A 22597-nucleotide genomic window follows, 5' to 3' on the forward strand; every position below is an offset into this window, starting at 1 on the left:
ACCAAAGATCCTTCTCTCATCTGATTGTGCCAAACCTACAGGCCACATTAACTGTTCCTGTGAGACTGTGGGAAACCCCTCTCCCACCTTACACTGGTATGTGGATGGGTTACCAGTCAATCACTCTGACAAGTTTACTATCAGCAGTCAGTCTGTGAATGGCAGGAGTTTGAGGAGCATCATGATTGTGGATCAACCACACAGGAAGGATCTTATCATCGTGGTCTGCCGTAGCACCAACTCTCTGGGATCTGCCAATCAGACATTTTGTGTCCAAAGTGCTGAAGATCAAACCTTTCAAGGTGTGTATTTAGCAGTTGGTTATGAAATGATTGAAACTAAATGACATTAGAAAGACTTTTGACTAAACTGTAAATAAGTCCAGATAAATGTTTCTTGGATTTTTCATTATTCTTAAAAGGTGCAGTGTGTAGGATTCAGTGGCATTAGCAATGAAGCAGTGAACTGACCTCTCCTTGCACCCCCCACCCCCACCCATACATTCTCCATGCCTGTAGGAAAACATATAGTTTCCACAAAACTCTCAAAAACACATGAAAGGCCCTCTCTAGAGCCAGTGTTTGGTTTGTCTGTTCTGGGCTGCAGTAGAAATATGGTGGTGCAACATGCTGGGCTCCATGGAAGACCCGCTCTCTGTATATGTATATGTATTTGTATATGTATACATAAAGAGGTTAATTCCAAGGCAATGAAACACAGCAATTCTTATTTTCAGGTATTCAACATGAATTATAACATACTTATAAATATAATATTCCACTAGAGGAAGTCATACAAACTGTACCTTTAATACTACCAATTTACAAATATGCGGACACCTCTTTTGTAATAAGATAAAGAGGTATATGTAAGGAAGAAATAATGAGAAAAAAAGCTTTGTATTATTTTAATATGACCTTATGTAAGCTTAATTTTTTATAAAATATGTTTAAACGTTTAATCCTATTGTACCTTGTATGTTTATTTTCAGATCTAGGGATGTTGCCAGTCTTCATCACTACAATTGTTGCTCTACTATTGCTAGTATGTGCTCTGCTGTGGATTATCAGGTAGGGTAACATCTTTAGATACCGAAATGTTCAGACTCTAAATGTAACAGTTTTTATGTTATTGTTAAAAATAACATAATAATAAAAAAAATAATAAATCTGTTATATGTGTCAAATTGTGACAGCAAAATCAACACTTATTAACACTGATAATGTATAATAGTGTATAGCCAAATGATGCCAAAATAATCAAAAAGTAATTTGCCTTTATACTAAATAAATGCCAACACTGGTGTGTCCATTAGGTTTGATGTCAATCTGCACTATTCATCAACCTCCTCTGTGAGCAATGTCCATTATAACCCTGTTGATTAGTTTCAACTTGTGACCTCTGCTCCACTTTGCAGATACAGTTTGTGTTTTGCATGCAACTTGAGAACACATGATTCAGCCTTTTAGCTGTCAGTTGTCTCATTTCACTTAAAAAAACTAAAATATTAAATGACTGAAAATCAACCTTTGTACTAGTGTCACCCGGCAGTTTACTAGTCATTACAGATGTTAAGTCCATTCCCATGAGATGTTGTTTTAGCTAAAACACAAGAAAAAACAAAGAAAAAAACTTTCTTAGTGATAAACAGTGTCATTGTTTTGACTAATCAATAAGCTGTGGGAGATGTAAAGGTGAATCAAATAAACCCATGTATGCTGAATATTCTACTGTATTTTTCAGGGCTCAGAAGACTCGCCATAACCCTCCAAACAGTCAATGTAAAGGTGACACCAGCACAGTTGCTATGAACCAACATCCAACAAGTGACACCAGCACAGTCGCTATGAACCAACTTCCAACAAGTGACACCAGCACAGTCACTATGAACCAACCTCCAACAAATGGGGAGAGAAATGAGGTAGGCAGTTATCTACTTTGGGTAATTAAACAGGGGTTAGCAGAATGTCTGTATTACTGACATATCCTCTTCCTCTTTGTAGATACCCAACACAACAGAAGAGGACATTTATGCTAACAGCAGTGTGATGAGACAGGCAAACACAACCATCTCTGAGACAAACAACACCAACTCACCACGCTCAGAGCCAGAAAATGCAGAAGGAGACGGTAAAAGCTCAAAGGAGAAGGAAGAAGGCAGCGATGTGACTTACTCTAGTGTGATCTGGAAGAGCAAGAAGAAGAAGAAGAAGGGGAAAGACTCTGGGGACGTGGATCAGCCTGGGAGCTCCTACCTGGAGGAGGAAAGGTGCATGGTGGGAGCCACGCGCAGAAATTTTCTAAGCGATGCAGTACAGATGGAAAGCCTATATGATGAGCCAAAACTTGTGAAAAAGGAAGTGGAATGTGAATATGCCCAGGTTCAATTTAAAGGCAAAAATTCTATGCACAAATAGCTGACAGGTCTTGCTCTCTTTTATGTATGGGGTTTATTTTTTCATTTTTTTGTAGTTTTAATCAAATTACAATATGTAAGTTTATAGTAACATGATTGATGATACCAAGTGTTAGAGTTTCCTCATTAGCCATTCCCCCTTTAAAATAAATTGCCGTGAGATGATGGAAGCTGAGGGCAGCAGTGCAACATAGAGTGGCTGTGTTTTACTGCTCCTGATACTCTCAGCTCCAGACATGTGCACAGACCTCAAAGTGCTTGCACCTGCCTGTTTGGCCTCCTTGAGAGAAAGTGAAAGAAAAAATTAAAAAATCCTGTTACTGATGTTATGCACCAACCAGAATGCCACAACAAAATATTCATTACCTCAGTGTAGGTGAGGGAACTTTGTGTTAGTATATGTTGACATTAATTTTAACACAAAGTAGGAAGAGGGAATAGCATCTTTGTTAGCAGTATAAAGCTGAGCTTCTGGCAGTGAGGATGTCAGTCAGAGGATGTGATAAGAGTTGGGCTGTTTAACATGAGGAGAATTTATTGAAATACACATAATAGGTTTGTCGATATCCCTTTAATAGTGTCACAAGCATAGTAATTCTGTGCATATTTATTCAATTGTTTGCAAAAATAAACGGTCCAATGATTTAACCAAATCTTTAAGAAATAGTAATCTTATTTAGCTACAGTATTTCTAATGTAATGTAATGTGCAAAATACTATAAAACAAATCACATTTATTTTTTACTTATATACTGGCGCTAAGCATGTGTAAATGAAGCAAGAGTTTGTTTTTTGTTTCTGCAAAAGTAAAAGGTTCACGTTTTCTTAATTTTATGTTTTAAACGTATTGTACAATAACTGGTGGAGTGTTACAGTAAGTATACCAGACTTTAGAAAGCAGCTTGAAAGCCTCTTTTTCTGTCTTTCTCTGTGGTTCTCTGATGTCAGACTGATTGGTTTAAATAAGCTCAGCAAGTTTCCTGTTTGAGACAAAATAAAACAGAGGGAGGCGTAGAGGGGATTAGGGTGTAATAAAGTGGTTGACTTGAGCATGTTAACTGATGTTAACTTCATTTGAGACATCACAGACACATTAATTCAGCAGCTCATCTGGCAAGGTAAGCCCTCTTGTCCATGAGGAAAATGTTAATATTATTTTCTTGAATACTTACTTAGTACTTATTTTGTGTTGAAATGTTACAGAATATCATTTTGTGGCCTGTATCAGTATTTTTAGCATTTTGATTAACCTTGAGGTGTTTAAGGGCTTTAAGAAAGTACATGTTGTAACTTAGTAATCTATGACCAATGTGACTCATTAAATTCTGCATGGCATTTTCAACATTTCAACACTCTTGTGCTACTGTAAAAGAGCACTGTCATGTGCAGAAACGATGCAATACAAAATTATCATAATGTAACTATAGAAACGTTGTTACAGCTTCTGTATTTCAGAAATTAAGAGGCCAAAAGGTCACTTACTGAATGGTGTACAGCATCTGACTTTCATCATGGGGACTACTCATCTGCTTCGACTGCTGAGCTTGTTTACTGGTAATATTACACTTCATCTGTTTTATCTGATGGTATCTCTGGTTCTTTTGCCAAGTAATGTTTAGAACATCATAACTAATATGTGTCATATAAATATGTATAAAAAAAAGTGTCATCTTAAAAGGCTTCACCAAACTTCTGTCAGTTTGGTCGTAAAAATAAAAAAAATATCTGTAGATTTTAAAAGAGCTTTAAGCTTGCATTATTCACTCACATAATCAGAATACAATATTATATTACTGTAATATAATAATATATGTAATATATAGCAATTGCTGCTGCTTTTTAATCATATAATAATCATTTGATAATCAGAATTATTATTACAGCTTTGTAGTATAGTAGCTGTTCTCTTTTTTTTCTTTTTCTTTTTTCTTTTCTGAGTCGGCACATGGATAAGCTTTATTTTAACCTATTCAAAACAACTTGTGTGTTGTTTAACCGTTAAAATATACATTTTTGTGATATTTTAGTAATCAATAAAGATTATTTAAAAAAAAAAATAGTATGCCTTTTCTGAAATTGTAAAAAGTGCATTGTTTAATAACATATATATGCAATTTAATGCATCTGCAAATCAGAAATGATGTACAGTAACTATGTTTTAACACATTCTTGTGTGTTAAACAGAAAGCAGACTCATATTTCAGTCTTCTTCGTGTATTACTGAAGGCAAATACTAATCAAATGCATGAATTATTGTTGCTAGCTGGCAAAGTTTTGCACCATTCGCATTGTTCAATGTTTATCTGCTACAGCAAAGATGCCGACCAGAGACACAAATCACAAGTACATCAAATTCAGAAGGATCTGTTGTTGCAATCAGCCATGAAAAACCAAACTGACCCAAAAAACAAAACTTAACTGCTTTTGACTACTGAATGTACAGTAGACTATATAGTAAGCCTCTACAAAGCAAACATATTTAGCTTCTATCTGACGTTCTTATGAAATTGGTGAAAACATATAAATCCTCATTCTGTTAACTGTGAAAATCGTCAACTTGTTACCTGGGGACTGTTTGTTATTTATGAGAGGAAGGGGATAATAATTGGGGAGGCATGTCAAATAATTCTCACAAAACATTTCTGGGGAACACTCTAAACCTGCCAGTTCAATATCAAAGCCGAGAAATATCAAATGAGAGTTAAACTGACTAATTATCACCATGTCTTCCCTCGTGATTGAATGGGCTTTTTTTATGACGCATTCAGTGCAATGTGAATCAGTCCCCACCATTACCACACTGGTACACCTGTGGTGCGCCAGTAGGCAGAGTCTGCACACCATTTAGCATTTATCATAGCCACAAACACATGGCCCATACAAAACACAAAAAAGTCAAAGTAGATTGATAAAACAGAGTTGAATGTCATTTAGGCTTATATAAAATCATATTGAATACATTTCTGTCCATGCTAGCAATTATTTGTCAGCTAAGAAAGCTACCATGGCTTTTTCCCCTGTACATTAATGTTTGATTCGGCTTCAAGTAACTTTTTTTTAATGTAATCATCAAAAGATATGTTTCTGTTATGTATGTTAAAATCTAATAACGACCACTGTGCCAGCTGATATTATTCTTGCCATGGTTGGGTATGTTACGGTTCATGTGGGAAAACAGTCATTAATACGCGACTGCCGCTAATGTTGGCTGTGTGCACGCTGTGTGATGTGATGTTTTTGTCATTCTGTGTTTGTTGTCTTCGTTATATTCCCTACTGTATTCAGTCATAGGCGTATGTGTCCAAATTATTGTGTAGTGCAGTTCTGTGCTATTGTTAAGCTTTTATAAATAGATGAATTAAATGAACTTATGGATGCTCTTCAGTCAGGTTTATTTGGGAAAACGACCATTGATAGACAACTGACTGTGTGCACGCTGTGATATGTGTGTGATGTCTCGGCTTATTAAAATTGGTTGATTCTGTGTGGTAGGAAGGGTAGCTGTCATACGCCCATATTCTGCTGAAGTGCACACGCAGCTTGTGTGATGATGTGATTCTATGTAGGGAGGATTTGCATTTTGCTTAAGAAATTAGCTGTTTATTATTAAATCCCTCCGTGCTGTGAAACCCCCCAATGTACAAAGCTTAAGTTGTGCTGGTAGTGGCAGAGGGCCACGGTTTAAAAGTCACAGTTCACTATTAAACTTGATTGGAAAAAGATCAGCAGATTGCTTTTCATGTTCTCCTATACTACAGTAGCTACTTTTGGTGTGAATATTATAAAATATGGTTATTTCTGGTGGAGGGAGGGTCATGCTATCTCCCAAAGTCAGGGTTAGGGTTGCAAAAGGAAAAATATTTAAATAAGGAGAGACCAGAGAATGAAGCAACAAAAGTTGTCTGTGATGCAGATGATAGTGATGGTGTGGTATTGTCAAAAATCTTTGGCAGTTGGACTCTGCGGGGAGATTTTGAATTGAAGGACTTCAGTCCCGAGCAGCAACAAGATAAATCCCCTCATGGAGTCCGGACACTGATGTGTCTGTGTGGCTGATGACTTCTGCTGAGACTGATCAGGTTGATGAAGTGTTCTTCTTCTGCAAAGACTTGGCGGTGATGTGGAGGTGGTGAGGCATGCAAACAGCACCAAGCAAAACACTAAAGGAGAGAGGGAGAAAACATATTTAAAAAGCATGATGATATATGGCTGATTTGTAGATTTGTTGATTTGTAGAATTGAAGTGGTTTATTTCAAGGAACCCAAGAAATCAATCGTGCATCTCATATTCATACACATATCAGACATCATAAGCCTGAACAATCATTTCCTGTTATTGTGACTCTGTAAGGCTTTTGCAAATAATGGTCATCTCTCCCTTCTCGCTCCAAGAGTCAGACTGACTTCCTGTTTCCTTATCATGGCTGATGTCTTAATTGATGCCCCAGAAATGACAGCAAGGAAATTATGAGTGAGCTGTGAGAGGGATCAGAGTGACGGAAGGTTGAGAAATAAAACTACAGATATGAACATGCAAAAAGAAAGTCTTCTTGTCTTTCGCTAAGCCTCATTTATAGTTCCAGGGATGGTCAAGATAAAAGAACAAAAATCCCTTCTGATGAATAACAAACAGTCCGTTAGTACAACTTGTATGTGATGCGTGGGACACTGTTTGACAACTGCAGTGTGACATGTAGACGTGCATACAGTTGTGTAATGCTGTCAGACACTTTCTGCATTTGATGGAAATGGTAATTACAACACAACCAGAAGTGCTGGTGTCGGCTGTAATTCACAAATGATTACAATCTGTTGGAGGAAACCAAGCTTTGTGGTTAAACGGCTTTTACAGTTATATCTCTGTGTGTCGGTGTTTCATGCTGTGTATCACGTATTATATGTTCTCATTCATTTTGAGGAAATGTCACAAAACAGAACAACCACAACTAACACTTGTTGTCTTCTGTGATACCCCTGTCACCTTTCCTTATTCTTCCTCTCTCCTATAAAAGGACTCTCAGTGCTCCAGCAGGTGAGAAGCCGGAAAATAAGTGTACCCCAAACAGTCTATGCAGTGGAGGGGAGCTGTGTTGTGGTACCATGTCAGACTGAAGAATATGAGCGGGTCGTCTGGTACCAGTACCATACCATAAATTATCCTGTGGTGTTTGACAGAATTAAACCTAAAACAGTGGAAGCCCAGTTCAGAGGACGCACCTCAGTACCGGGTAAAGCTAAAGAGGGGAACTGTTCCCTTAAGATTGATCAAGTTCAGCAAGCAGACAACAACCTTAAAATATATGTGTGGCTCAACCAGGACTCTGAAAAACTTCAAAAAAAACTTCACACTGTAACTATTAAAGTTGGTAAGTAGATGTTTACAAATATATTAAAGTAAAAATAAATAAAATCTTTTTATAAGTTATATTTCCTTTATTGTCCCTCTATACTTAAACGTGTACTTCCACTGCTGACTACACCTGAAAGCTATGAAATTACAGATCCTAAACATTGAAAACTTTATCTGGACTTTAACCTAGAGGGAACATCTTACTATCAGACAAAGCAAATTCACGTCATTTCTGTAATTGTACATCTCATTTACACTATTGTTAATTTAAAAATGTAGTTCTTTTGATTATCATCATATCTCAGTTATCAATATGTTTTTCTTTCAGAGAGAAAAACTCCCCAAATCACCATTCAGAATGAAATAGTGGAGGGGCAGATTTTCCAGGCCCATTGCAGAGTCAACTTCGCCTGTCCTGACTCACCACCAAAGATTCGCTGGAATATGAGTCAACTTCTGGAAAACTCCTCTTACACGGGCTCCAGTGAGCAAGTACATGGGCTGTGGTTGTACACGGAGACACTGCGAGGGATTGCAACATATAAAATGCATAAGGGCTACATTAATTGCTCTGCAGTTTTCGGAGCTATCACGACATACAGTCAACAACATACAGTCAACATTTTCTGTAAGCTAAATAACAGAAGTACATTTATTTGTTCTGTATGTGAAGGATGCTGTGTATCAACTGGGTTACTATACTAACTATGACCTCCTTTATCCACAGATAAACCTGTAACTGTGACCCTGGTACAGGAGACGAAACCAGTGTCGGAGGGTAACGAAGTGATCATGGACTGTGCTGCTGAATGTAACCCATCACCGCACACCTACTCGTGGCTCAGAAGAGAGATGGGTCAGAACGATGAAAGGAATTCAACTCAGAGGAAAATGACCTTCAGCAACATCACACGACATACCTCTGTCTCCTGCATCGCTCACAATAACATCGGAGCAGGACAATCTGAGTGGCTGCCTATTAATGTTCCATGTAAAAATCTTTCATTTTATTTCCTGAACCACAACATAATAATTTGTAATAATAATTTCAACTTAACACACACCAGGGAGTTACTTGATCTCGCCTTCTGCTTGCAATTTGACAAGTAGCAGCCCACATCTGAATCTGTAGTCAAAAACTTGCAGAACGAGTAATATGGCCTACTGCAATTTTCAAAATCACAGGACACACAATATTTATAAAAGCAGACATGTATGTCGAAATACCATTTTAAACTAAATATTGTGGTGCTGCAGAATTATATTGCAATGGCTATATCTGTCAAATAATCACAATTAGATTTTTTAAAATATTCATCCCTCTATGATACTGTCAAACAAATGGAAAAAGTATTCTAGCAAGTTAAAGGAAAGACTAAGTTAGGGAATGAAGTGGTACAACAGTTCACACAGACCAAGAATATAAATATTGTAATATTCTCTCTTACCTTTGAGCTCTGAACGTTGATTTCTGCACGAGAACCACGCAAGATACTGTAAGCAGTAGTTAGAAACATGGCTTACACATGGTTGACACTGAAGCTGTCATTACAAGGCCTGTTTAGTAGCTTTCCTGGAGTTTTCAATCAAACAGTCGATTTTGTCAAGCACTAGAGTCACAATCAGTCCCTAATCTGTCCAAAAAGCGGACGTTAACATGACAATTTGGGGAACTCTACTGAGAAAGATCATGTGCTATAATTAAAGTCTCCAGAGCAGCTACAAAACATAATCTTGTGATGAGCTTGTTTAAAATGAGCAATACAATTTGGAATAGAAATAACAAGTAGCTATCTAGGTACGCAATCAATGGTTGTGTGTAGATGGTTATCCTTAGATTTGTTGAACTCTGGCAAGATTGGTAAGTTTCTTTATTGTGTGGGTTGTACAAAACTATTTTTAGTTTTATGATGTGAAAATGTGGTTAGCTTCTGGTTAGGTTTTATCCCTCTGACGAGACCGCTACTTGTACATCTCACACAACAGTTCTCATTGTAGACTGTGTGCATCATGGGACCTCTTGCTTATTATTTTGGCACCCATGTTAACTGATTAAAGCAGCCGCACAGCCCATGTGAGCAGTGACACGTCATCTAGAGATTTACTGTCTCACCTATTTTTTCTGCATGACATGTCTTCTGATACTTGTACTACCATATTATTTAGTATGACAGAAAAACTGTCAAGTTTAACATGTCAAATGCAATATGCCAAAAGTACCAGGATGCCCAACTACATCTGGTCGCATTTTGTATTATGCAAGTCAGCATGCTTTTCTGGCCATTCTAACCAACAATCCTCTGCACACCAGAAAGTATGTCACGTCAACTGGGCTGCCTTAAGTGCATAGACCATGACAGTGCATAGACCATGACAGTGCAATGACGGAAGCCGCAAGGACAGATGGAAATAGTATGCCCCCAATTATATCCACACTGCATGCAACAGCATGTACTTTGTAAGGGCTGCTGTAGTATGTACTAGAAGTAAAAAAGTAGAAGTATGTTATTCGGAAGCAGCAATGGTTTGGGTTAAAGTGATCACTCTTTGTGTCACAACCAGAAATAATAGGACCCCCGAGCAGACCACAGAGACGAGCGAACACACACAAGGCAAACTCAAAGGCAGGGTTTAATGGCAAAGTAAGTGGGGCAGTGAGGGAGCAGTGGCTGGGTCTGGGGTAAGGGTTCCAGGGAAGGTTGGTGCAGCAAGGTCCAAAACGGGAAGGCAGTGCACAGGGAGCTGGATCCAGGGGACAGAGGCAGGGCAGCAGCGAGTGGAGTATGCAAAATTGTTGGGAACAGGAGAGAGCAGTTACACTAGTAGTAATCTTCACAATGCAAAAGACACAATAAAACACTAGAGGTTCGGCCGAGCGTTACCACAGGTCTTTATGCTGCAGCTGTTGATTGAGCTGAGTATCAGGTGTGCCAAACCTCCACCACTGAGCCCTGCCTCTGCCAATGGGAAACACAGACACACAGGGGAGGAGCACAAGGGGAGGAGACAAGACAGACAAACAAGGAAACTCATGAGGTAGGACTCACAACTAGCTCGATCTTTAACAGGTCTGGGTTTACCATGTAGACACGACCTCAAGAGAACTGGCACAAAACTAGGGCAAATATAACTAAGGTAGCTAATGTAATGCTAGGTGTATTTTAGCATCACCTTAATTGAATCTACTTCTAATGGATAAGAAACAGCATGGGGACAGCTGCTTTTGAGAGAAAAAGACAAGTGGCACCATGGTGGCACCACTATAACGCAGACAACAAACTTCATACATGACTTCACTGAGCGGTGTATCACTCCGTCCAATCAAGTAATGTAAACAGTAAAGACAAACTACAGAGGAGGAAGTAGTTCCCAATATGAATAACAATATAAATAATATATTTATAAGATCATGAACTATTATTCAAATCATTTAAAACATCCAAACAAATACCAAAATAGTATATTCTTCAAAACAAGTTTTCAAAATAAATCTCATTTTACACTAACTAATGTTTACACTAGGAGATTAAGCATACACAGCCCTAGCCCACCACAAGCATTCATAATGTAGGCAGAACATGGACAACAGATAGAAACAATGTGGAGAAAAAAAAAACACAATAACATAACAAAAAATAAAGACGCTTTATTCCCATTTTAATAAAAACTTGATGCAGCGTGATGGTAAACTGTCTCAGGAAAACCTTAATAACAATCAAGTCATTATTCCACCTGCAGTTGGTCTATCAAAGTCTCAGGGTTGCCATGGTGATGCCAACAGATTCACATAAATTTCAAGTTGGGGTCAAAGAACACATGCGTAGAAGTACAACAGATAACACCAGCATGGGAGTGCATGCAACACATGCAAATCTCACACAGACAAGAGGGAAATACAAACAAATCAGAAATACAAGTATACAGGGATAACACATTAACAGAATATAGCCAGCCTATTATATGGATAATCAGCCAAATTATTACCATCTACACCAACCCTTTATTCTCACGTAAAATACTTCATTGTGAAATAGCTTTAATACTTTTAGATGTTTTCTTTTTAGTTATTGTTTGTTACACATTCAGTATGAATATGATTTTTGCCCCAAATTATAATGGGATTAACCAAATCATATTAGATGGCAGATTGTCTAAAAATAATCTGACGTGGGAAAACTCAATCACTGAGAGATTATCATTTTACCATAAACAGATACAAATGTCACTATGATAGTATCATTTACTCACAGAGCTGGAAAAGATGCTCTGGTGTTTCCAAGATTCAAAAAGAGCACAGTTCATATTAAAATGATTTAGATGTTAAAGATAAAGTGTTTACTTTAGGCAAGGCAAGGCAGCTTTATTTATATAGCACATTTCATACACAGGGGCAACTTAATGCGCTTTACATAAAAACAAAACATTAAACAGTAAAGATTGGAACAATAAAACACATCATTAAAAACAAGAATTATAATTAGGGGCAACTGACAAAGATAAATAACAAGGCACTTTTGAGATTAATTAAACTCACAAGTCTGAGCCTGAGCATTTCAAGTGTGTATTTTTCTATTACTTTAGTTAGATAAGTCTATTCTGTGTGTGACTTGGTCATTAATATCAATATCTGAGTGGATATATTACATCTCCCTTAGAATCACAAAAGTAAAAATTTTGCATTATTACTATTACTACTAATAATATTATCTATGTACTGTAGAGAAGACCGTATATTTAAAGTTTAAAATCCATGTTTGAGAGTGTGAACCCAAACCATATGCAGCACAAAATACACTGAAATTCTTCAATCAAGGGAAAATGACCAGCTCCCATGCCAAAAGAGACAACAAGACACAGTTTGGATTGAACTGACTGAACTGGTGGGTGGGTGGGGGATTGCTAAATTTATAAGCAAAACAGGATTATACTCTTGAGTGGGTTAGGGCAGAACTAACTGACTGACAAACTGAAAGTTGGATACAGCTTGTCTTGCAAAGTAGGTAAGAGATGTCTGAAATATCATGAGAAAATATCAAACTAAAACTAAAGTACGGGGCAAGAGATGGCTCTGTGAATAACGTGTGAGTGTAAGTGTGTATAAGATACGTCAAAAGTGTACATGTACTGTATGAGCATTTGGAAATCATCAAGAGTAAAACAAAACAAAAATGCAAAAATGAAGAGTAAATGAATCATTAAAAGCTATTTCCCTCACAGTACTGAAAAAGAGCAGGGCATCGAAACACATAAATGAGGCTGTATTGTATGTTTTTGGCTTGACGACAATGTATTATTAATTGTTCATTAATAACAACACTTTCACGTCTATTTTTCTAGATCCCCCAGAAATCCTACCTGAGTCCTCCTGCAGCCTGACGGGGGAGGTCCTGATGTGTGTCTGCCTGGCTGAGGCGGTCCCTAAAGCCTCTATAGAATGGATTGTTAATGGAAATGACACTCTCCCATCCTCCTTCACCTCCAACTCAACACATATGGAAAATATAGTGTCTGGGGAAATAAGAGGTCCAGTTCAAAGCCAGATTACTGTATTTTGCATAGCCAACAACTCACTGGGCAACGACACCAAACAACTGGCCATAAACGTAACCAAATGTAAGTTACTCTACATGTAGATGATGATTTTCTTTTTTAGATCACGTCAAAGAGTAGAATGACAGTATCATCTTCCCTGATAAAGCTTTTTTTTATTCCTATTACAGCTTCTTCACTGGGCTTATTGATTTTATTGCTACTGGGAATTGCTTTTATACTTGGATGTGCAATGTTCATTTACAGAAAATATTTCGGAAACTGGTGAGTACACTTTACACCTTGTCACAGATTATGGTTGTGTTGTGATGGTTAATCATTTTATCATTATTACAACTGCTGAGCTTTATGTGGAACACTAGTATCTATCTCTTAAGGCATTGAAGCTGTAATCATGTGTTTAATAGTTGATAATGATTTTATTCAATTTCACTGCATTCAAAAACATATTTGCATTTTTTTTAAGGCAACAAAGTTTGTGGAACTTTACACAAGAACAAACATACGTAAGTCCACAAAGGTAAGAAAACGATCTTATATTTCATTCTCAGTACAAATTCTTGGTTGAAATTATATTCAGTATGACATGAGCACACTTTATTTAATAATTTAATTTAATAGGTTTTCATTTTTGTCTGCCCTCTAAGACCTTAACCTTCGTGTCATCCTCCCGGGTCAAATTGACCCCGTCTGTTTTGACTGTTCCTTCCTTCCTCCCTCCTTTCCTTCTCTCTTTCTTTCCTTCCTTCATCCCCCTTTCTTCATTCCTTCCCTCCTTCCTTTCCTTCTTTCCTCCCTCCTTCCTTCTCTCTTTCTCCCCCCCCATTACCTTCCTCTGTCCTTCCTTCCTCCCTTCCTCTTTTCCTTTCTCCCTCCCTTCCTCTTTTCCTTTCTCCTTCCTTCCTTCCTTCCTGCCTTCCTTCCTTCCTTCCTTCCTTCCTTCCTTCCTTCCTTCCTTCCTCCCTCCCTTCCTTCCTTCCTTCCTTCCTCCCTCCCATACTTCCTTCTTCCTCCCTTCCTCACTCCTTTCCTTCCTTCCTTCCTTCCTTCCTTCCTTTCTTCCTCCCTTCCTCCCCCCCTCCCTCCCTCCCTCCTTTCCTTTCCTTGACTCGAGGACAGGAGGGTTAAACATAGTTTTTGATAACAGTCCATGTATTGATGCACTGAAAGTGATTTAATTTACCTACATTCAAGGTGATACACAAGGCACCTAATTGGCTATCTTATCATTTTCCAGCCTCCCTCCTGCTTGTGGATCACAAGAAGACATCGAACTGCCAAACTCAAGCAGAGCTGAGAGAGATGCAGATGAGAACAGCCCTTCAGGTGTTTATGACAATGATTTTTTGGAGGAAATGCGTAGACCGTCTCAACAGTACCAGGTTGACGCAATGCTCCAAAGACAAGACAAAGTTCAGCCTCCGGATGAGGTGATGATTCTCATGAAAGTGAAGAAAAATCATGCAACAGATTACATTGTTAATTACAGACATTTTCAAGCCACGTACATGAATGTTTTTCTTTCATGCTATTGATTTTGTTCCTCAATCATTTAGAAATATTAAAACTATACTTTTAACTTCCCACAGCTTATGGTTTACAACAACGATGTCTATCTAATTTGATGACATCTGCTGCTTCTGCTCTCATACGGTAAGCTCCTTAAAATAGCCCCCACTAAAGTGCATGACTTAAAAAGAAATGTGGTGACAGTTCTTTCCTGTGAATCCAGTCTTACATAAAAAGTGATGATATGACAGAAACTAATATTAAAGCTTTCTGCAAGCAACACAAAACTGTGTACGCTTGCAAGTTATGCATCGCTGTTTTCTGTACGGCCCTTTCACTAGCCGACCAAAATTTAGTTAATGTGTCACTGAAGATTATCTGAGGTCAACATGAGTAACAGTTTTGCATTTTAGTTTGACACACTGCTGTATGCTCAATGTTTGACGGCAGAACAAGGATGTTACATAAAGCCTGAATATGACTCAGTGTTTCCGGCTCACATCATATCAGATCAAGTTTTGACTTTTGGGTTATAAAGAGTTTATCTTCAGTAAAAGACACAGCTAGGCACAGAGGTGTTTTTCTTACTGTTTTGAAAATGTCTTCAGTGGGGTAAGTATATATGTTTACCTTACATGTATCAAACTTTATATTGGAGATCTGTTTTGCTCTTTAAATTCTACATCTGGGGTGATTTTATTATTTCTCTTTTTAAAGCTATGAATAGAATCCTTTTTTGAGAACTTACAATTGTTCATTTCTTTTGGGATGTTGCTCATGAATATGAACAAAAAACAAAAATGTTCAATGCTGTGAAGATACTAATATGACATCTTTGAAGTCAGAGATATGTTTGAATACACTGAAGATACAATCTCGTAATTTTAATAGGTATGGAAAATCAGAGTGTTCTTTATATGATGTGATTTTAAATGTTAATTAGTCAAAGGTTGTTATCAAAATAGAAAAAGGTTTTTCGGCAGTTGTTTACCACCTGTGTGTATGTTATTTTCCTAAATTCTGTTTGTTTGTTTACTTGCTCTGTTAAGGAACATAACGGAGCCAGTGGTGAGGAGTGAGGTCATTCTCTCAGTTTACATTATTACCTTCCTGATCGGCCTGCCAGCCAACCTCCTGGCTCTCTATGCCTTCAGTGTCAAGATTCGCTCCAAGCCGCTTCCAACAGACATCCTGCTACTCAATCTGGTTATCTCTGATCTGCTCTTCTTGACCATCCTTCCTCTCAAGATGCACGAGGCAGCATCAGGCTTGATATGGAATCTGCCCAACTTCCTGTGCTCCATCACATCCTTCACCTTCTTTTCTGCAATCTACACCAGCTCCTTGCTGCTGATGGCAGTGAGCGTGTTTCGCTACATAGGGATAGCTTTTCCCATCACCTATCGTCAGCTACAAAAACCTTCGTATGCCATTCTGATCTGCGCTATTATTTGGTTCATGTCAACAGCACACTGCAGCATCACTTTCTTCATTCAGCACCACCCTTCCCTGTCCAACAACAACACCACAGCGTGTTATGAGAACTTTACTAAGAAGCAGTTGGATATCCTCCTCCCAGTACGTTTGGAGTTTTTTATTGTGCTCTGCCTTATACCTCTTCTGATCTGTATTTACTGCTATTTGCAGTGCATCTTGATCCTGTACAGTCGTCCCAGGATATCCCCGATGAAGAAGCAGAAGGCCATTGGCATGGCTTTGGGGACTCTAGCTGTGTTTCTCATTTGTGTGTTGCCATATAACCTCTCTCATGTAGTGGGCTTCTTTCAGGGTAGCAGCCCAAAATGGAGGTACTACACCCTGCTGCTTAGCACCTTCAACACCTGTATTGATCCTATAATCTTCTACTTTTCCTCCTCTGCCTTCCACTGCACTGGTGAAAAGTCCATTTTCAGGAACTGTAGATTACATGCATCACAATTACATAACCAGGCCACAGGCTCTAGCCAATGAAAAATGATTTCAGTACTATTCAGTATACCCAGTTTTAAAGTTTATTGTATTGTGTACTGTATTACAACCTTGTATGGTCACATTTAAAAGTTAATTCGTATGGCAATGTTTCAAACATAGTTTTGCTCTCTACTGGGTAACAAAAGCTGCTTTTAAGAGTGATTAAATCCTGCTCAAAGGTACTGTTCTGCTTTCTATCCCAAACCACTGTAGACCATGTCATGACAAAACCACAAAACACATTAAGTGCATATGCAATTCCAGATTTTATTATTCTATACTGTACATGTCCTCTTTTTTTGAATAGGAATCTGCACCCGAGACACATTATTTCCTGTTCATTTTAACGTGGGCCAGCCACTCTTCTGCACTCATGCATTCTGTAGGCACACATGTAGAATATACTTGAAAAGCAAAGCAAAGGTAAACTGTAAAGTGGTATGGTGTTTATCTCAAAGATCATTTCTACATGTTAAGTAATAGCACAATAACAAATGACTGTACCTTTTTTCTTTTTTTGAGTCCTCTACTGTACATAATTACTGATGTGTGAGTGTGGGTATTTTAATGAATTCAGATCTTGTCAAACAGCAAATTACACCAAGAATTACTTTAAATAAACTTTAAATTTCAAACTTTTCAATTGACAGTGTATTGATTATATTGATGAGTTATATGGGTATATTATAAGGTATATTATTTGTTTATATAACTGAGCTGCTGTAACAATATAATACATATAATAATCACACATACATCTACCAAATTTTTACAAGTTAACCTGCCAAGAAAGTCATGCAGAGTGCCACCCAGCTTACTATGTGTGGATTAAAATAATGATAACTACAAACTTGTAGTTTGTACCTTGTAACTTTAGTGTCACATACACAGGAAGGAAAGTGTGGTATCCGTCTCTCAGATGTTGGGAAACCTCAATGTTGAAAATATTTCTGCACATATTTTAATTACTCATTTATAGCATATTTCTACAGCTACAAAAACTTTTTAAACATGCACATGAAATCTGTGGGCATACAACTTTTTCACACATGTACAGAATATTTCTACAGCTGCAACACTTTATTACACATTCACAAACCATTTGACAAGCTCAAAATAATAATGACCATTATTTATTCCATAAGTATAGGATCAAGAAGCACACCAATCACCATAGCTCTTGCTCAGGAAGCTCACTGTCACCCTTGTGTAAATGACTATAGCAAGAAAAACAAAGAGAGGCATTGCAGACTAGGCCTAGTGGACTTTCTCTGAAATATAAATGATGTGTAAATTCACTGAATAATAATGTATTTATAGCATTTGTAATATATAAATGAAAACAAATGTAACATTATTTGGATCATATCTGTGCGGTTTATTCATATCTTATTTGACCCACTTAAAAAAAATAACATGATCCCAGCAGCAAATGAGCGATTGAACCTCTCAAAGGCCGAGAAGTGGGCAAAGGAGAGGATTCCTGCAATGATGCCAGCAAAGCACGACATGGCAGAGAGGATCATGAAAGCATGAGTGGTATTCCAGTAGGCTGAGAAGGAGTAAAACAAGAGAAATAAAGCATACAATTAAGATATGTGCATGACGATGAATGAAAAATGATCCATCCTTTATAATGTATTGTATATAATCTGACAATTTCCTCTGCTCTGGGCTCACTGTGACATCTCACGCTTGAGACAGCAAGGAGTCCGTCTGCAGACCACTGAATAAACTAGAGAAAGACAACGAACGACGCTGTGCTTCTTGATAATAAATATTGCCAGAACAGTAGATACATTTTATGTTATAAGCTTGATGACAATGTGTCTTTGACTTGATTAGGTTTTAAAATCATAAACTCAAGAGGCCAGAGAAGTTTAATTTGTTAAATAGCAACACTGTTTCATTTGTATTTTTCTTGATCCTCCAGGAATCTTACCTTAGTCCTTCTACCATCTGAGGATTGTCTGCAGGCTGAGGCATCCTCTAATGTCTCTGTATACTGTCCCATAATCTTTTCCCTTCCGTCTCCACAAGAACAAACTGGAATTAATTTGAACTTAGAAAAGGATATACTACATTGAATATCTGTGTGGAAACATAATTTGTTTATCTGGAATGATAAGCAAGTATCTTGTGTAAGCATTATTTAAAAAAAAAGAAGGATCATGGCCTGATTCAAATTGTGAATCTTATCATCATGTTCATGTTGCAGCAAAAATCTAGAGGGAAGAGATCCATATAACTAACATGTCCAAAATTAAACCCAACATGTTTGTAAAGAATGAGCCTCAGTTTTGCATATTAGTAAACAGACGTCACTGTCTGCCTGCTGCTTATAGTATAGGTAGAGCACTAGTATATCACAGAGCTTATATGGGACTCACTGTTTCCTCCTGATAACTTTTTATATCATCTTGTTTTGAACTCAGGTATAAAAAGGTTGTCTTGCGTGAAAGACACAGCGAGGCAAACACAGAAGTGTTTTTATCACATTTTTGAACATTTCTTCAGCTTGGTAGGTAAATATGTTTACTTTACATCTATCAAACTTTATATTGCAGATCTGTTTTGCTCTTGAAATTCTACATGCAGGGTGATTTTTATTTTCTTTTATTTTTAAAGTCATAGTGTCTTGTTTTCAGAGGTGACAATGGTTCATTTCTTTTGGGATAGAGATCATTGACATGGAAAAACAACATTTTCCCAACAATTTATATCCATACTGAAAACTGTGCTATCAGTATCAAACAAATTGCTGAGATAAACCTGTGAAGATACTTATTTGACATCTTTGAAGTCAGAAATGTATTTGACTATATTTCCTCTTGCAGTTATAAATTGTTCTGTATTAGTTGTTATTTAATACCTCTCTCAATCATCCTTCGATTCTGTTTTTTTTTTCTTTGTTTGCGTGTCTCTTATCTTACATTTCCTGAATTCTGTTTGTTTGTTTACTTGCTCTGTTAAGGGACATAATGGAGCCAGTGGTGAGGAGTGACGTCATTCTCTCAGTTTACATTATTACCTTCCTGATCGGCCTACCAGCCAACCTCCTGGCTCTCTATGCCTTCAGTGTCAAGATTCGCTCCAAGCCGCTTCCAACAGACATCCTGCTACTCAATCTGGTTATCTCTGATCTGCTCTTCTTGGCCGTCCTTCCTCTCAAGATGCACGAGGCAGCATCAGACTGGATATGGAATCTGCCCAAATTCCTGTGCTCCATCACATCCTTCATCTACTTTTCTGCAATCTACACCAGCTCCTTGCTGCTGATGGCAGTGAGCGTGTTTCGCTACATAGGGATAGCTTTTCCCATCTCCTATCGTCAGCTAAAAAGACCTTCGTATGCCATTCTGACCTGCGCTATTATTTGGTTCATCTCAACAGCACACTGCAGCTTCACTTTCGTCATTCAGCACCACCCTTCCCTGTCCAACAACAACACCACAGCATGTTATGAGAGCTTTACTGAGAAGCAGTTGGAGTTCCTCCTCCCAGTACGTTTCGAGATTTTTATTGTGCTCTGCCTTATACCTCTTCTGATCTGTATTTACTGCTATTTGCAGTGCATCTTGATCCTGTACAGTCGTCCCAGGATATCCCAGGTGAAGAAGCAGAAGGCCATTGGCATGGCTTTGGGGACTCTAGTTGTGTTTCTCATTTGTGTGTTGCCATTTAACCTCTCTCATGTACTGGGCTTCTTTCAGGGTAGCAGCCCACAATGGAGGTACTACACCCTGCTGCTTAGCACCCTCAACACTTGTATTGATCCCATAATCTTCTACTTTTCCTCCTCTGCCTTCCACTGCACTGGTGAAAAGTCCATTTTCAGGAACTGTAGATTACCTGCATCACAATTACATAACCAGGCCACAGGCTCTAGCCAATGAAAAATGATTTAAGTACTATTCAGTATACCCAGTTTTAAAGTTTATTGTATTGCCTTGTGTGGTCACGTTTAAAAGTTAATTCGTATGGCAATGTTTCAAACATAGTTTTGCTCTCTACTGGGTAACAAAAGCTGCTTTTAAGAGTGATTAAATCCTGCTCAAAGGTACTGTTCTGCTTTCTATCCCAAACCACTGTAGACCATGTCATGACAAAACCACGAAACACATTAAGTGCATATGCAATTCCAGATTTTATTATAGTATATATGTCCTCTTTTTTTTGAATAGGAATCTGCACCCGAGACACATTATTTCCTGTTCATTTTAACGTGGGCCAGCCACTCTTCTGCACTCATGCATTCTGTAGGCACACATGTAGAATATACCTGAAAAGCAAAGCAAAGGTAAACTGTAAAGTGGTATGGTGTTTATCTCAAAGATCATTTCTACATGTTAAGTAATAGCACAATCACAAATTACTGTACCTTTTTTCTTTTTTTGAGTCCTCTACTGTACATAATTACTGATGTGTGAGTGTGGGTATTTTAAGGAATTCAGATCTTGTGAAACAGCAAATTACACCAAGAATTACTTTAAATAAACTTTAAATTTCAAACTTTTCAATTGACAGTGTATTGATTATATTGATGAGTTATATGGGTATATTATAAGGTATATTATTTGTTTATATAACTGAGCTGCTGTAACAATATAATACATATAATCACACATACATCTACCAAATTTTTACAAGTTAACCTGCCAAGAAAGTCATGCAGAGTGCCACCCAGCTTACTATGTCCATCCATCCATCCATCTTCTTCCGCTTATCCGGGGTCGGGTCGCGGGGGCAGCAGCCTAGGCAGGGAAGCCCAGACTTCCCTCTCCCCAGCCACTTCGTCCAGCTCTTCCAGGGGGACCCCGAGGCGTTCCCAGGCCAGCCGAGAGACATAGTCTCTCCAGCGTGTCCTGGGTATTCCCCGGGGTCTCCTACCGGTGGGACGTGCCCTGAACACCTCACCAGGGAGGCGTCTGGGAGGCATCCTGATTAGATGCCCGAACCACCTCATCTGGCTCCTCTCGACGTGGAGGAGCAGCGGGTGTACTCCGAGCTCCCTCCGGATAACTGAGCTTCTCACCCTATCTCTAAGGGAGAGCCCAGCCACCCTACGGAGGAAGCTCATTTCGGCCGCTTGTACCCGCGATCTTGTTCTTTCGGTCACTACCCAAAGCTCATGACCATAGGTGAGGGTAGGAACGAAGATCGACTGGTAAATCGAGAGCTTCGCCTTTCGGCTCAGCTCTCTTTTCACCACGACGGATCTGTGCAGAGTCCGCATTGCTGCAGACGCCGCACCGATCCGCCTGTCGATCTCCCGTTCCATCCTTCCCTCACTCGTGAACAAGACCCCGAGGTACTTGAACTCCTCCACTTGAGGCAGAATCTCATCCCCGACCCGAAGAGTGCACTCCACCCTTTTCCGGTTGAGGACCATGGCCTCGGATTTGGAGGTGCTGATTCTCATCCCGGCCGCTTCACACTCGGCTGCGAACCGATCCAGTGAGAGTTGGAGGTCACGGTCTGATGAAGCCAACAGGACCACATCATCTGCAAAAAGCAGTGACCCAATCCTGAGGTCACCAAACCGGACCCCCTCTACACCCTGGCTGCGCCTAGAAATCCTGTCCATAAAAATTATGAACAGGATCGGTGACAAAGGGCAGCCCTGGCGGAATCCAACTCTCACTGGAAACAAGTCCGACTTATTGCCGGAAATGCGGACCAGGCTCTGACACCGGTCATACAGGGAACGGACGGCCCTTATCAGGGAGTCCGATACCCCATACTCCCGGAGAACCCCCCACAGGATCCCCCGAGGGACACGGTCGAATGCCTTCTCCAAG

At 38.8% G+C, this 22597-nt stretch overlaps 2 protein-coding genes across 2 annotated transcripts; both read left to right on the top strand.

The window, feature by feature from the left end:
* Positions 1–8312: 8312 nt before the first annotated feature.
* LOC128366211 (cysteinyl leukotriene receptor 2-like) lies at positions 8313–16796 on the top strand. The gene is made up of 5 exons (XM_053326893.1): positions 8313–8394; positions 8494–8757; positions 13104–13379; positions 14554–14746; positions 15875–16796. Exons 1-5 carry the CDS (start codon positions 8313–8315, stop codon positions 16794–16796), a joined length of 1737 nt encoding a protein of 578 aa, XP_053182868.1.
* A 2981-nt stretch (positions 16797–19777) lies between these two features.
* LOC128366213 (free fatty acid receptor 2-like) lies at positions 19778–20692 on the top strand. The gene has a single exon (XM_053326896.1). The coding sequence runs from the start codon at positions 19778–19780 to the stop codon at positions 20690–20692; it is 915 nt and encodes a 304-aa protein (XP_053182871.1).
* The last annotated feature ends 1905 nt before the right edge of the window (positions 20693–22597 follow it).

This window comes from Scomber japonicus, chromosome 10 (assembly GCF_027409825.1).
Source record: "Scomber japonicus isolate fScoJap1 chromosome 10, fScoJap1.pri, whole genome shotgun sequence".
Lineage (NCBI taxonomy): Eukaryota > Metazoa > Chordata > Actinopteri > Scombriformes > Scombridae > Scomber > Scomber japonicus.

Excerpts from the sequence above, each read along its gene's own strand:
- LOC128366211 (XM_053326893.1), top strand. The coding sequence starts at position 8,313 with ATGCATAAGGGCTACATTAATTGCTCTGCAGTTTTCGGAGCTATCACG. Across the intron at positions 8,395-8,493 it reads ACATACAGTCAACATTTTCT|ATAAACCTGTAACTGTGACC; the intron begins GTAAGCTAAATA and ends CTTTATCCACAG. Across the intron at positions 8,758-13,103 it reads GCTGCCTATTAATGTTCCAT|ATCCCCCAGAAATCCTACCT; the intron begins GTAAAAATCTTT and ends CTATTTTTCTAG.
- LOC128366213 (XM_053326896.1), top strand. The coding sequence starts at position 19,778 with ATGGAGCCAGTGGTGAGGAGTGACGTCATTCTCTCAGTTTACATTATT.